At 39.3% G+C, this 13,276-nt stretch overlaps 1 protein-coding gene across 1 annotated transcript in view; it reads left to right on the top strand.

Annotated features, from left to right (window-relative positions):
* The window catches only part of ADAMTS12 (ADAM metallopeptidase with thrombospondin type 1 motif 12), a 140,711-nt gene that overhangs the window by 74,597 nt on the left and 52,838 nt on the right, over positions 1 to 13,276 (top strand). The window contains exons 7-13 of the mRNA XM_017811085.1: positions 1,302 to 1,426; positions 2,778 to 2,927; positions 5,468 to 5,611; positions 6,269 to 6,413; positions 10,422 to 10,514; positions 10,750 to 10,895; positions 11,730 to 11,899. Coding sequence (XP_017666574.1) covers positions 1,302 to 1,426; positions 2,778 to 2,927; positions 5,468 to 5,611; positions 6,269 to 6,413; positions 10,422 to 10,514; positions 10,750 to 10,895; positions 11,730 to 11,899 — 973 coding nt within the window. The remainder of the gene's footprint in view (positions 1 to 1,301; positions 1,427 to 2,777; positions 2,928 to 5,467; positions 5,612 to 6,268; positions 6,414 to 10,421; positions 10,515 to 10,749; positions 10,896 to 11,729; positions 11,900 to 13,276) is intronic.

Below are 13,276 nucleotides of genomic sequence, written 5' to 3'. Positions count from 1 at the left end.
TTGCAGGTCTCTGAAGAATTAAATCTCTTACTGTGCAGTGTTCAAACACACATTTTTCTTTTAAAATCTCTTTTGAAGCAAAAAATTGAGGACTGAGTAGATGTTAATTCCTGTAAAATAGCTGTATATTGGTAGTTTCCACTGTCTTTCTTTCACAAATATTTTGCTACATGCCTAAAAACATGCTGATTGTAATAATTTTATAGTTATTTTTAAAATACTGTGCATGACATAGCTAGCTGTCACTGCAGGAACACCTTAAATGGATTTTCTCAGTGGCTTATGATTTATAACCACAAGCCAGGTGGTCCCAGTGTTACTGAAGGTGGTAAACCAACCCACAGGGCCAGATTATGTCTTCAAAAAAATTTATTGTAATGGAGTCTGTCCTTATAGCCAACAATCATCAGTTAAAATGTAAGTATATATGGCCAAAACCCTCTAATTTGCGTCTGAACAGGACAATTAGGACCTGAGGTCCATGGTGAGCTCCAACTAAGTTAACTTGCTGAATTTCGATGGTTGTTTTGATACACACCGATACTGTTCAGTTGAGGATAGCAATGTTGGAGGTAACAATGTTGGATATCTTTCAAACTTTTGTTTTAAGTTACCCAGAAATTCCTATCTGGTAACAATGTATACTTAGATACTTCGTAAAAAATGAAGGGAACTGAAGCAAGATAAAGTGAATGTCCAAGACCAGAAATTAGAAAATTCATTTTTTAATTAATTTATTTTGCATACTTTTTTTCATTTCAGAATTTTCAGTCATCTGCATGTAAACTGTATAATAATAAGTTGAGTAAGAAATGTTTATGACTCCATTGTTTCTCTTTGGAATAGAAAAATATTGTGAAATAAATACACTGTGAGGAGCATAGTTGTTCCCTGAGCGTGACAGTGTTCACATAACATTTAGGGACAAACTCGAGCATGAAGGCCCACATTAAGTAGGCTTCACCTCCTCTTTAGAGGAAAACTTGATTTCAGGACAATATAAAATGTTTGAAAGTTTCAATTCAGTACTGGATCTTATGAAGCTCACTTACCAAAAAATACATACATTTCTACATGTAATTCTTCCTTTAGCTGCACCAATTACAGAAATGTCAACATTTTAACTTAATATTCAATGTTGGATAAATAGATGTCATTGCTCCTAATGATGGCTCTAACTTCAGGCAAAAGCACAATCAATTACATTTCAATGATTACCCATTTTCACAGCTGAGTTCACTGAGATGTTATTACAATGCAGTATGGTCTTTACAATTATATTTTCCTTCATTTCCCATTAGCAAGGCTTGAAGATAGTACACCATGCTGATAAGACATTAGCCAGCTTCTGCAAATGGCAGAAGAACGTCAATCCGAAGAGTGATGTCAACCCCACGCACCACGATGTGGCCGTCCTCCTCACCAGGTATGACACCCGTTTGCCATCAGCCACTGACTGTTGTTCAGTTGCATTTTTTTGGTGATGGTATGTGTTTTTGTAAGCTTATGGCACCATTTAGTTCATCCTGCATAGAACTCAATGAAGTGGACCAGTGAAGACACATTGTTCCTGAAGCACAATGGTAATGCAGCAGTAGCACAGGGTGAGCGAGTCTGACGCTGATAGAGCAGAGAATGTGAGTCGTATTTTAAAAACATGGTTGAAGTTAGGCCTAATGTACTTCTTAAAGGGATAATTTTTAATTTGTTTTCAAAATACTTATAACACTACGTTTGCATATGGGTTAGAGGTGCATCTTAGTCACAAAATTGAGATCTGTATGTCCTGAGAAATGAGCAATGTGCAGAGGTCATTTTCCCTACCTGGTTCTATCTCATTTTGTGCTCAATGACTTCTCTATTCTTCTTTGAGGCAATGTACCAAAACAAAGTAGAACATAGATGAACAACTCCTCAAGTAATGTACAAGTGCGGCTCAGAATGGAATAGTATTTTGCAAAAATGGTGTACTTTATTTTTAAACTTTAAAATATATGCTTTTTCAATATCTCCATATATAAGGAGAAACAAAATAATTTTTATGTGTGAGCAAGGGAGGAATAGAAAACCTAAGGTGATGTCTGAGATTACAATGGGAGTTTGTGTCATGGCATGAAATGGGACTTTTGCAGGTCTGTAAAAATGGATTAAGTCTGCACACAATTGACAGAAGAGATCAGGGCTATGGTCTGAAAAAAATAGTCCTAAGTTAAAATCTGCCAGGCAAAAAACAAACAAACGAACAAAAAATCTCAAGTGATTCAGCAAAAAAAGAGAATCACAGAATCATTTAGGTTGGAAAAGACCTCCAAGATTGACAAGTACAACCTTTGACCGATCTCCACCTTGTCAGCGTTATTTTTGGTCAAAAATTTTAGAATAAGAATGCGAAATAAGATCTCACAAGGATGCATGATTTACCAAATAAAAAGGCTTCAAACAGTTCACTTGAATGAACCTGACGTATGATGATTTTAATAAACAGTACTTCAAAATCCTGTTAGAGTTGGAGGTTCTAAAACTTTTTCTTATGTGGGTTGACAGTAAGTGTATGTATTTAGACACTACAATTGGCTACAAATTGTAGCAGTATAATGATAGTAATAGAGCAAGTGTATGTTGTTGCATATATGTTTGTAAAATGTTATCACTACGCTCTGCTTAAAATGTGAATTCACACTGATACATTACAAGGTGAAGACTTGTCACCCAATGACAGTGACACTCCACAGTTGATTTTAAGCACTTTAAATGACACATCTCTTTTGTGATTCTAGAAAGGACATTTGTGCTGGCATGAATCGTCCATGTGAAACCTTAGGTTTGTCTCACCTGTCAGGCATGTGTCAACCTCACAGAAGCTGCAACATCAATGAAGATTCTGGCCTTCCGTTGGCTTTCACTATTGCTCATGAACTTGGACACAGGTATAGCAGACAGTGAAGGGGGGGACCTATCTGAGCTTAGTATTTGCATGTTAATACTCAAATTGCCAGACAGAAACAAAAAAAAGAAGTGAGTTAATGTTTCTATTAATAAAGTCAAGACTATGTTGGTTTTTTCAAAGCAAAGGAATAAGAAAGAAATTCTTAAGCCTTGGACCTGTATTTACATAAGCAACTATTCAGTCTGCTGCTTTTAACAGTGTCTGTTAGGGCAGTACATCAGGATGAAATAAATAAGCTACAAAAAAGCATGATTTAATCATGCTAATTTTTCCAAACGTAGCTAAATTTCCATGCTATTACTTTAGATGATCTCCAGATCAATCCAAAACGTTTACAGAAAACACACCTGTTTCATTATGTCAAGGTATTTCAATATTGCAGATTAGCTAGAAAACATTTTTAACTCAAGTAGTCCAATTCCTATATTAAATCTTATATTTAGTATTTTTTTCTCCCTTCTGATGAATGAATAAAGTTGCTTTTTGGCATTTCTTAATAAGCGATATCTTCTGTATAGTAATATTGCTATTTTAGGTACACTTAGGTTAAGGTAACTGAAGTTCCTGGACATTTAGTTTCACACATGGTTAAACTATTTTTTATGATTGGGTACTTTTGCTTGAACTGGATTTCTCAGAATTTTGAATTTCTGGGGGTGTTTTGGTTGGTTAGTTGCCTTATTAACTCATCTGAAAAGATTTTGATTTTTGAATCTGTTTTGACACAGCTGTTTTCCTGGGGGAAAAGCGTTATCTCATGGGTATCCTGGTTTGACTGTAATGCCTCTGCTTTTCAACTGAATTGTGTTGCTTGGCCAGGTCACATGTTCATTGCTGTATCTACAGTCACATTAATTTCATTGTGCACCCAACCACCGATCAGGATGAAGTTCTGTATTTCCTGATAGGATGTAATAATTATCATGATGGTAATGACCCTGTCACCCATTAACTGGCCTTTCTTTATTCAACCTCTCCATCGCCAGAAAGGAAATAATATAGGTAAATAATGCTGAAATCACTGCAATTTGATCTGGGTGCTGTGGGCTTAGTTACTTGGTCCCCACAGCCTGCTGCTGACAGTGAGCTTTTTACATTAGCAATAGTAATCTGAAGACACTTTTTCCCCATAGATCCATGTGTGACTTTCTCCCGGTCTAGGCTGGGTGGCTGGTAACTCTCTGTCCTTTGGATGCTGTGAGACTGAGCACTGCTATACTTGCCCTTGCAGGAGCAGTGCAGGGTTTAAGGATTGTCTCCATAAATGGCATGGAATACTGTAGGGTTTGTTGTTACCTTGTTAACCTCAAGCTAAGTTAGAGTTCATACACTGAAAAGTTCAGTTTGGATGAAGTCTGTAAGAAGAGATGAACAAAAAATGAGAAGACAGATATGTACATTCCTTAGATGAATACGAGAACTCAACTCTTCACTGTACTGTCCCTCTAGATGTTTGCAGCCTCCTGATTCAGCAGACGCTGTTCATGGAAAAAATCCTGTTAGCAAGAGGACATACTTGCTTTTATGTCTCTGACTCATTACTGGAGTCGATTCTGACTGTAATTGTGCTCTGCTTTTGGAACTTTTGAGTCATGGTATGATTACATTTTCCAGAAACATAGTCTTAAGTGTTTTGAACTCACTTTGTCTGATTCGTGACTGAATCATAGCCTGAGAAAGTTGTCACTGCTCTTAAGACTTAGACACCTTCAGCTGTTAACAGTGTAGGTGTCAATGTCTTCATATGTCAATATCTTCATATGTTATTATTTCAGATTATCTTCATGCTGAAGATAATCTGAAGAGGCATAGTTGAATAGTTGCAACCCATCCAGAGTTTTTTATGTTTATGACTTCTACAAGCTGTTGAATAAAAAAACTTTTCAGTAAGTCAGAGAAGCTGGAGAGAACCTGCTATGGAGATCTATTAGTAATGCGCAGGTTGGGAAAGCTAAACAGGAAGATGGAGTAGAAGTTGGAGAGAAATTCACTGAACATTCAATAATTTTGTAAACAGTATCTGTGTTGCAATCTATCAAAAGAGTTTTAAAAGGAAACAAGCAATAGAAACATGATTATGAGAGAATCTAAGACAGAATGTAACAAAGCCTGACCTTTAGTTAAAGTTGTGCAGGTTTGCACCAAGAGCTAGGAAGTGGTCTTAGCTATAGCAACTGTAACACAGCTTTTAGGTTTAAACTGTGGCTCCTGGCCCTACTTTGCACTAGTGTTTGCACTCCCTTAAAGGTACCCGAGTAAAGTCTGTGACAGTCTGTTCTTTTTTGTGCAGAACAATATTGCTGTGCATAACAGATGTGTTTGATGCACTGTGGGAGTGTAGATTTTTCACAGTTTTGGGTCACAAGCTCTGTATATTTTTTTTTTAGCAAACAGGTATCTACAGCTCAGCAGGGGAGGAAGCAACGTAAGTGTCTTTTTAAACACAACGTGGAACCCATAGTTAGGTGTTGTGGTACAACCAATCAGCTGGAGTGATTAGATGTTGTTTTTTATCTCCAGTTTTGGAATCCAACACGATGGAAAAGAGAATGACTGTGAGCCTGTTGGAAAACGCCCATATATTATGTCCCGACAGTTGCAATATGATCCTACTCCACTCACCTGGTCGCAGTGCAGCAAGGAGTACATCACGCGTTTCCTAGAGTGAGTGAGCAGGTGGTAACATTTGCCTGAATTGAGTACAACTTAGTATGAAATGTTTATGTGGAGTTTAAAGTAAATCTTGTACTACTGTATTGATAAATGGGTGGGGGAGCGGTTTAGTATGCTTGAGTTAATTACTATGGAAGGCATAGCACAAGTTCTGTTATAGTCCTGTTGTCTGGAAGTGAGCTCAAGTCTGTCATATTGGCTCAGGTTTGGTGCAATCTACAGCTTTTTGCAGTTACCAGGAAGAAAGGAGCCTTTCCATCAACACTTGACGAAACTTTATAGACTTTGCCTTTGGCCACAACGACATGTGCTTGGCTTCAATGACTTATTCTTTTTAAGGGCAGCAGTATGGTATAACTTTAACTGGAGTGTATGGAGTTCTCTGAAGCCACTTTGCAAGCCATAATGATCTCATGATATTTCCGCTTTGACAAGCTGTATTTTGCCTTTGTAAACCATCCCTTACTAGATGAAGTAACTAATTTGTTAGCAGCACTCCAGCATAACTTAGCTGGAATCTGAAAGTATTATTTCCAAAGGCCATAAGCAAGATTACCTTTAAGAGTTAGATGTTGAAAGTCTGTATAGAAGTGTCATAAAAGCGTGGTGGTAGGTTTTTTTTTTTAATATGCAGTTTTTGGCTTTTAGCCGAGGGTGGGGATTCTGTCTGGATGATATCCCCCAAAAAGAAGTTTTAAAGTCCCCAGTCATTGCTCCTGGAGTGATTTATGATGTGCACCACCAATGCCAGCTTCAGTATGGTTCCAATGCTACCTTCTGTGAAGATGTGGACGTAAGTGCTCTATGTTTTTCTTCATTCTCCTAATAAAAATTTAAATTTCTTGAGTGGCGTGGAAGTGCAGTCAGTGAACCTCAGCTGCTAACTACAAATGCAGCATGTTCAGAATCTCATAGGCTAGATGTGCTGGGATTGCCTAACACTGTTTTAATTCTGCTCTGCAGATTCTGGAAGTGGGTTGTAGCACTTTTTGCCTTGTATTTCATCTCTACTGAATCTGAACAGTATCAATTGCTAAATGCCTGTCCTTTAGCAGTGGAGTAATTTTGTTTTCAAACTTATAATACTGATCTTTTGTAAATTACGAATGCAGATGAAATCTCATTAAAAAAAAATTCTTCAGCTCTACACCTTCCAACTGACCAAATCACTCTGGAAACAAATCGTTAATTCCAGGAAGAGTTTTCTGAAGAAATCAGGGCTGTGCTCTCTGATTTTTCACACTTTCAATGGTCTAAAAATAAAAGAATATTTTAGCCCATGTGAAAAATATTTATTTTGAAAAATCTTTATTTTCCCATCAAACATTAGATTTTTTATGCAGAAATGCATAGTTTGCAATGTACCCACCCTGGGGTCTGTCTCACAGAATAGCAAAACAGTGCTGTTTGAAGATGCAAGAGAGCAGTATAGTCACAGCAATGCAACTCTCACAAGATCTAGGAGCCAGGTTATATTAGCTAAGGTGCAGTGGTATGCTATTTTACCTGTACCTGGCATGTCCAGAGCTCTTTGGGTCCGTAACAGCATTTTCCTACATAGAACAGTTCAGAAACAGTGTTTTCAAGTGCTAGCCTAGCTAAGAGATCACTAAATTTTGCAGCAATGTGCAGTAATATTGGAGACAGCATCCAGCTTGCTTGTCCTGTTAGACGCAGAAGGGGTGCTTTGGCTCTCAGCAGTGCTGGTATGAGCACAGCTGTGGGCTGGGGACTGCTCATGTTGACTGTTTATTCCATTCAGATAATTATGTGTATCTTCATCTACCGTTCTATTAGGGAAATTATTTCTGATTAATCTTTTCAACCTTAATAGATAACGTGATTACCAGTCTTGAACTGCAACTACTGAATCTGAAGCAGGTATTGAAAGATTGCTTTCATTACCTGCTGTTCCAGTTTCCTCAGTTACTGTAATTTGTCTGTTGGTACAGATAGAAAATTAAGATGTAATTTTGCAGTATTGGTTCAGTCTGTCTCTGCTTGGATTTGAACCTAATAGGCCTTTACATTCGACATCTCCTGATTAACCAATTTTACAGCTGGACATATGTCACAAAATTAAGTGGTATCATCTCATTTTGCATTTTACTGAGAGGCCTGTATTTTGCTGGCAGCTGCACTGGCAAGAGATGGAATTGTGAATAGTACAGTCTACCTGGAATGTTGAATCATCAGTATTGTCCTTTTTTCTGTGAGGTCTGACTGTTGTTTGCCTTTCCTCTATTCACTTAATCTTGCTCACTGACAAGGCTACTTTTGTTTATAACATTTAATGTCTGGCTGAATTTGATCCACACGTTCTTTTCGAGAGAAGAATCTGCATTTAGCTGAAGATGCCCTAGGGGTCAGTGATTACACTTAACAAAAATAATGTTTATAATTCAGATAGTGTTTTCCACAAACCATTTAGGTTCATGGAAAATTCTCTAAGCCTCATCCTGAAGTACATAAATAATGTCCTTCTAATAAGGTAAAGAAAAACAAAATAAATATTAGGTGGAGGAATTTTCCAAGTCATAGCTAGATCCATGGCTTCCTATACAATGGTCTGTAGGAGCTCAAATTCCTCATCTTATTACCCTCACTTTATATCCAAAACTTGCACTGATTTCTGTGACACCAGGTTTATTTGGATTCAGACTGTAATCTGATAGATTGGGTATAAAGTGTATATTCATGCTGCTGCTGAATAAAAACCACTTGCATTACAGTGAGTCCATGGTAGTCATGAATTTCTGCCTGTTACCTCCAAAGGCACACAGTAAATGGGTCATTATCTCATACTGTTCTTATTTCGGTATTCTTAAAGATGGAGAGAAGCTCTGATACATGGAGATCAATATGGAAAAATCCTTGCAAAGCTGAAGAATTTCCTCTGTAAACTCTTGACTTTGAAGTCTGTGGGTGCACCTCATAAAAAAGTAACTGCTAGTGGAAAGCTGTGTTCAGTTTCTGTGCCAGTTTCTTGGGTATCTGAGGCACAGTGCAAGAGTACACTTTATACATTAAAAACTCAAAACATGTTCTATATACAAGAGTAAAAGATGAATTTTATAATGAGAGAAAATTCATCAGCTGGAACACTTGAGTAGCTCTGCCTTAAGAACCTGACAACAGCGGCTTCACAAAAAGTTAGTAATGCCACCCTTGAACTGCAAAACAAAGTTTGACTTGTGTACATTGCCTTAAAACAGCTAAGAGAGCCAAGATTCAGTGCCCCAGATGTACTTCAACTGGAGATTTGGAGTGCTTTGAGATTTTCTGGGCTATCAACTTTTTTTTCGGTGCTCTAGATAAACAGGGTGAACACACAATGGAGAAAGTAAATAAAAGGAACTCTCTGGAAGCAGACTGTGCCCAAACTTAGCTATTTTAAATAGAAGCAAATCAGAAATGAGCAACCAGGTTTTGCATTCCCACTTGGCCAAACATTTCTGCTAGCTCTTTGGGGCTGCATTTTTGCAAGTGCCCAGTTTATATGTTGGCTCCCAAATTTGGCATGTGACTTGCTCTGAGAATCCCAAGGGGAGATGCTAATGGGATCCTTCTTATCAACTCCTTTTTCTAATGACACTTACAGCTGCCCCTGCTTCACTGGTTCATGCAGCCAGCTCTGTTCCCTTTCCAGTAAGGGACTCTGCAGTCCAAATAGCCTCAGTCAAGACCTGGCCCAGAGCCCCTGGGCTTTTTCTTCTGTTGTTTCAGTTGGGAATCCACAGTCTCCAGGAGAGCCTTGGTTTCTCTAGCTTGGAAGTGGTTTTTCACACAAAGCCCCTGATCATTCAGGAGTTCCCAAACATGGGGGCTCCTGTGTGTCAAACGAGAGAAGTTGGTATAAATGGGAACTGAGGAGGGAGGAATAGCCCTCATTGTCTATCCTTACTCTCTAGAGAATAGTTCTGATTGAGTGCAGCTGATGTGATATATGGTAGATGTAATGTTTCTTGCCCTGCTTGCTTTGTTGATTCTCAGGAGTTTCTGTCTCTTCTGTGGAGCTGACCACTGCACATGGAGCAGCAGCTGGAATCTTGTGCTTTACTGGCAATCAATTGAACAGAACTGACACCAGTTTCTGAGTTGCTTAATATGTAGATGTCGATGTCCACTAACCAGAGACCTTACTCTACACAGCCCATTATGCTTTTTTCTCTGCCAGCTAGCCTGGACTGGTTTTTTTTAAGATAATTTCCCTACCATCTGCTTAGCTGATGTTTTAAGAGACCTGATCACTTTTTCCTCATCTAGTTTTGGGACCTCCATTAATATTAGCTGGCTGTTGTACTTGGAGACATGATATTGTTTGTACTTACCTGGCTGGCTGCTGTAAACTTCTTTGATTTTGCTGTCTGTTTTCAGGCAGAGACCAATGCAAAATTGAACATCGTATTTGTTAGTACTCATCAAATGAAAAAGTACAATCTTCTGTTCACCTGAGCTATAAAAAGTAGTGGCCAAAGTCTGTTAAGCCATTGCTGGGAGCAGCTGGGAGCTGAGCAGCCAATGAGGAGAATATTTGTACTTACATAGATCAGAGAATGCACTTGATAGTATTTGCCATTGTTTATTTGTCAAATAGTCCCTCCTTGTACAGTAAGAACAAGTACCTAAATTTGGACCCTTGGTGGGTCCTAACTTGTGGAAAGCCCCAAACGTTGTCCTCTGGAAATACAACCCTTACAAGGATTTGTAAGTGGTTGTACAAAACTGAAGGAGACTTGAAAATCCTGGCCATAGGAGTTCAGCCCTGCTTCAGATTGCTGCCATTTTCTTTCTTTTTCAGAACCTTTGCCAAACACTCTGGTGCTCGGTGAAAGGCTCCTGCCGCTCCAAACTGGATGCAGCTGCGGATGGCACTCGGTGTGGAGAAAACAAGGTGACTGTGAGCCACGCTGCTGGCAAGCTGTGCTGCCTGCAAAAGGGCGGCTGAGGAGTCATGAATAACTCTGCCATTGTTCAGAGTGAAAGAAGGTCATCCTGTGACATCTCCATTCACATTTCCACTTAAGTGGAACTGAAATAACCTTCAGAACTGAAATGACGAATAATTCACAGTAACATTTCCTGTGATAATGATCTTAAGCTGCTTGTGCTTTCTCTTCTCTCCTCAGTGGTGCTTCTCTGGTGAGTGTATTACAGTAGGCAAGACTCCCGAAGTAATCCATGGTGGATGGGGGATTTGGTCATCCTGGTCCCATTGCACAAGAACATGTGGGGCAGGAGTTCAAAGCGCAGAGAGACCCTGCGATAACCCAGAGTAAGCTGAGTGCACAGTCTTTTCTTACCTTTTATTCAACATCCTTCAGGTACTTAGGACACTGTAAGCTCTTTTGTATGAGACTGTTACTGGCAGGTGCCACACCAACACAAACCATGAAACCTCCTTCCCAGTTAAGCATACCTCGGTGAAATTCAGCTGGCTCATCTTTTGCAATAGCCATCTTGTTCTTTAATCCTCACCCTCCCTGGACCTTATTTCTACATAAAATCAAAACCCCCAAACCCTATTGTTTAGCATTCAGGCTTTGCAGAAATTATATAAATACTATTTTATTAGTACTGCAATGAGTAAATAAATGTCCTCAAGCACCAGCTGAGAGCAATATCTATCAATCTGACCCTGAGAACTCATCTTTCATGTTTTGTTTTAGTCAACAGCTTTGTTTGAGCTTCAGATACGTGAGTTGTCAGGTACAGAACATGAAAGGCAGAATTAGCGGATACATATCTGAGTTAATGACTCTACATCTCATTTTCAGAAATTACTAAAAGGGTGCCTAACAGCAGAAATAATTTGTCTTTTCTGAGCAAACTGTCAAATGTTCTGGAAAGTATGGGATTTTAGGGGGTCCCTTTGATAAGTTAATTTCTTGTGAGCTCAGCCAGGTAGTGCCAAACACTGCTTTGGGATACATAGATTTTTGTGCTCCATAATGAGGTGTTTGAGTACTTAAACATGTGAACAGTATCTCTGTGCTGTAAAGGATTCAGATTCACCTTGTTGTGCCATTGGAACCTGAAATGTATTCTTTGTTTAAAATTATTTTTTTACACAGAGTCTGAGGTCCCAATCTCATTGTTCCTTTTGTAGACCACAGTTTGGAGGAGACTACTGCACTGGAGAAAGGAAACGCTATCGCATGTGTAACATCAACCCCTGTCCCAAAGACTTGCCAACCTTTCGTCAGATGCAATGCAGTGAATTTGACACAGTTCCCTACCAGAATGAATTCTACCACTGGGTTCCCGTTTATAACACAGGTATGAAGCTACAAATATTTTTTTAATGTTTTATATAGAAAGTCAAAGTTACAGACCCATGAGAAACCATTTTGAGGGCAAGAAGTCACTAAATTGTATGTCTTTTAATTAATTAGAAAAATCTGGTGTGCCTTCGTGTGCAATTGTACTTTTTGTTTGTACACAAAGGCAGTGGTTCTCTACACGTAGGTGTTTTTTCAGAGCTCTGGTGATAATGGCTGTAACTAGTCCAGTTCCTGGGAAGAAGAACTGAGCACTAAGAAAAGCTGTTGAAACCATGTCTGTGCTCGTTGTTTGTGGTAGGCCTAACCCATCTTTTCCAGTGTCAAACACAGAACAAGGGGTAGTGGAGTGTAGAGCTGCATGTTTGGGCCTGCAGGCATCACCGTACCCAATATGCAGAACTGTTCCACTGCACAAATGTGTCTTTACTATTTCCAAACTCAGATCTGCATGGTAGGTGTACCTGGCACCACACTGAAGAAGTAATATCTCAACAGGTTCAGTATCATGCTGCTGTGTATTGTAGAGACAGAGTTGATGACTCTGCCTTATAACTTGCTTTGTAACAGCTAGTTACAAAATACAAGCATAATAGTTATTATATGCAGTATATTATATATATTATATGCAGTATATTATATATGCAGTTTGATTCTTGGTGTGTGCATAAATGTAAGGTATAGATTATCCAGTAGAATCACTGGATAATCATTGGATAAAATAGAATTGTTAGGGTTGAAAGGGACCTCTGGAGCTCATCCAGTCCAACCCCCCTGCCAAGGCAGGGTTACCTAGAGCAGCTTACACAGGAACACTTCCAAGTGGGGTTTGAATGTCTCCAGAGAGATGCTCTCAGACATTCCTATTCCTATTTTTATTCCTATTTTCTATTTCTATTCCTTTTTCCTTATTCCTGTTCCTATTCCAGTTCTGTGCCACCTTCAACCTAAAGATGTTGAGGTAAGACTTCTTGTGTTTTAGTTCTTTGGCCGTTGCTCCTTGTCCTGTGGTTGGGCACCACTGAAAAGAGTCTGACACCGTCCTCTTGGCACCCGCCTTTGAAATACTTACATGAATTAATGAGATCCCCTCTAGGTCTTCTCTAGGCTAATCAGGCCCAGCTCCTACAGTCTCTCCTCGTAAGAGAGATACTTGAGACCCTTAATCATCTCTGTGGCCTCCACTGGACTCTATCCAGAGTTCCTTGTCTTTCTGGTACTGAGGAGCCAAGAACTGGACTCAGTACTCCAGATGTGGCCTCACTAGGGCCAAGTAGGAAGGAGAGGATCACCTCTCTTGATCTGCTGGCCACACTCTTCCCAGTGCACCCCAGGATACCATTGGCCCTCCTGGCAGCAAAGCCACACTTACCGG

This window comes from Lepidothrix coronata, unplaced genomic scaffold, assembly GCF_001604755.1.
Source record: "Lepidothrix coronata isolate B3197 unplaced genomic scaffold, Lepidothrix_coronata-1.0 Scaffold31, whole genome shotgun sequence".
NCBI lineage: Eukaryota > Metazoa > Chordata > Aves > Passeriformes > Pipridae > Lepidothrix > Lepidothrix coronata.
Note: the sequence above shows the minus strand (reverse complement) of the source record. Positions and strands in the feature narration are given on the sequence as shown.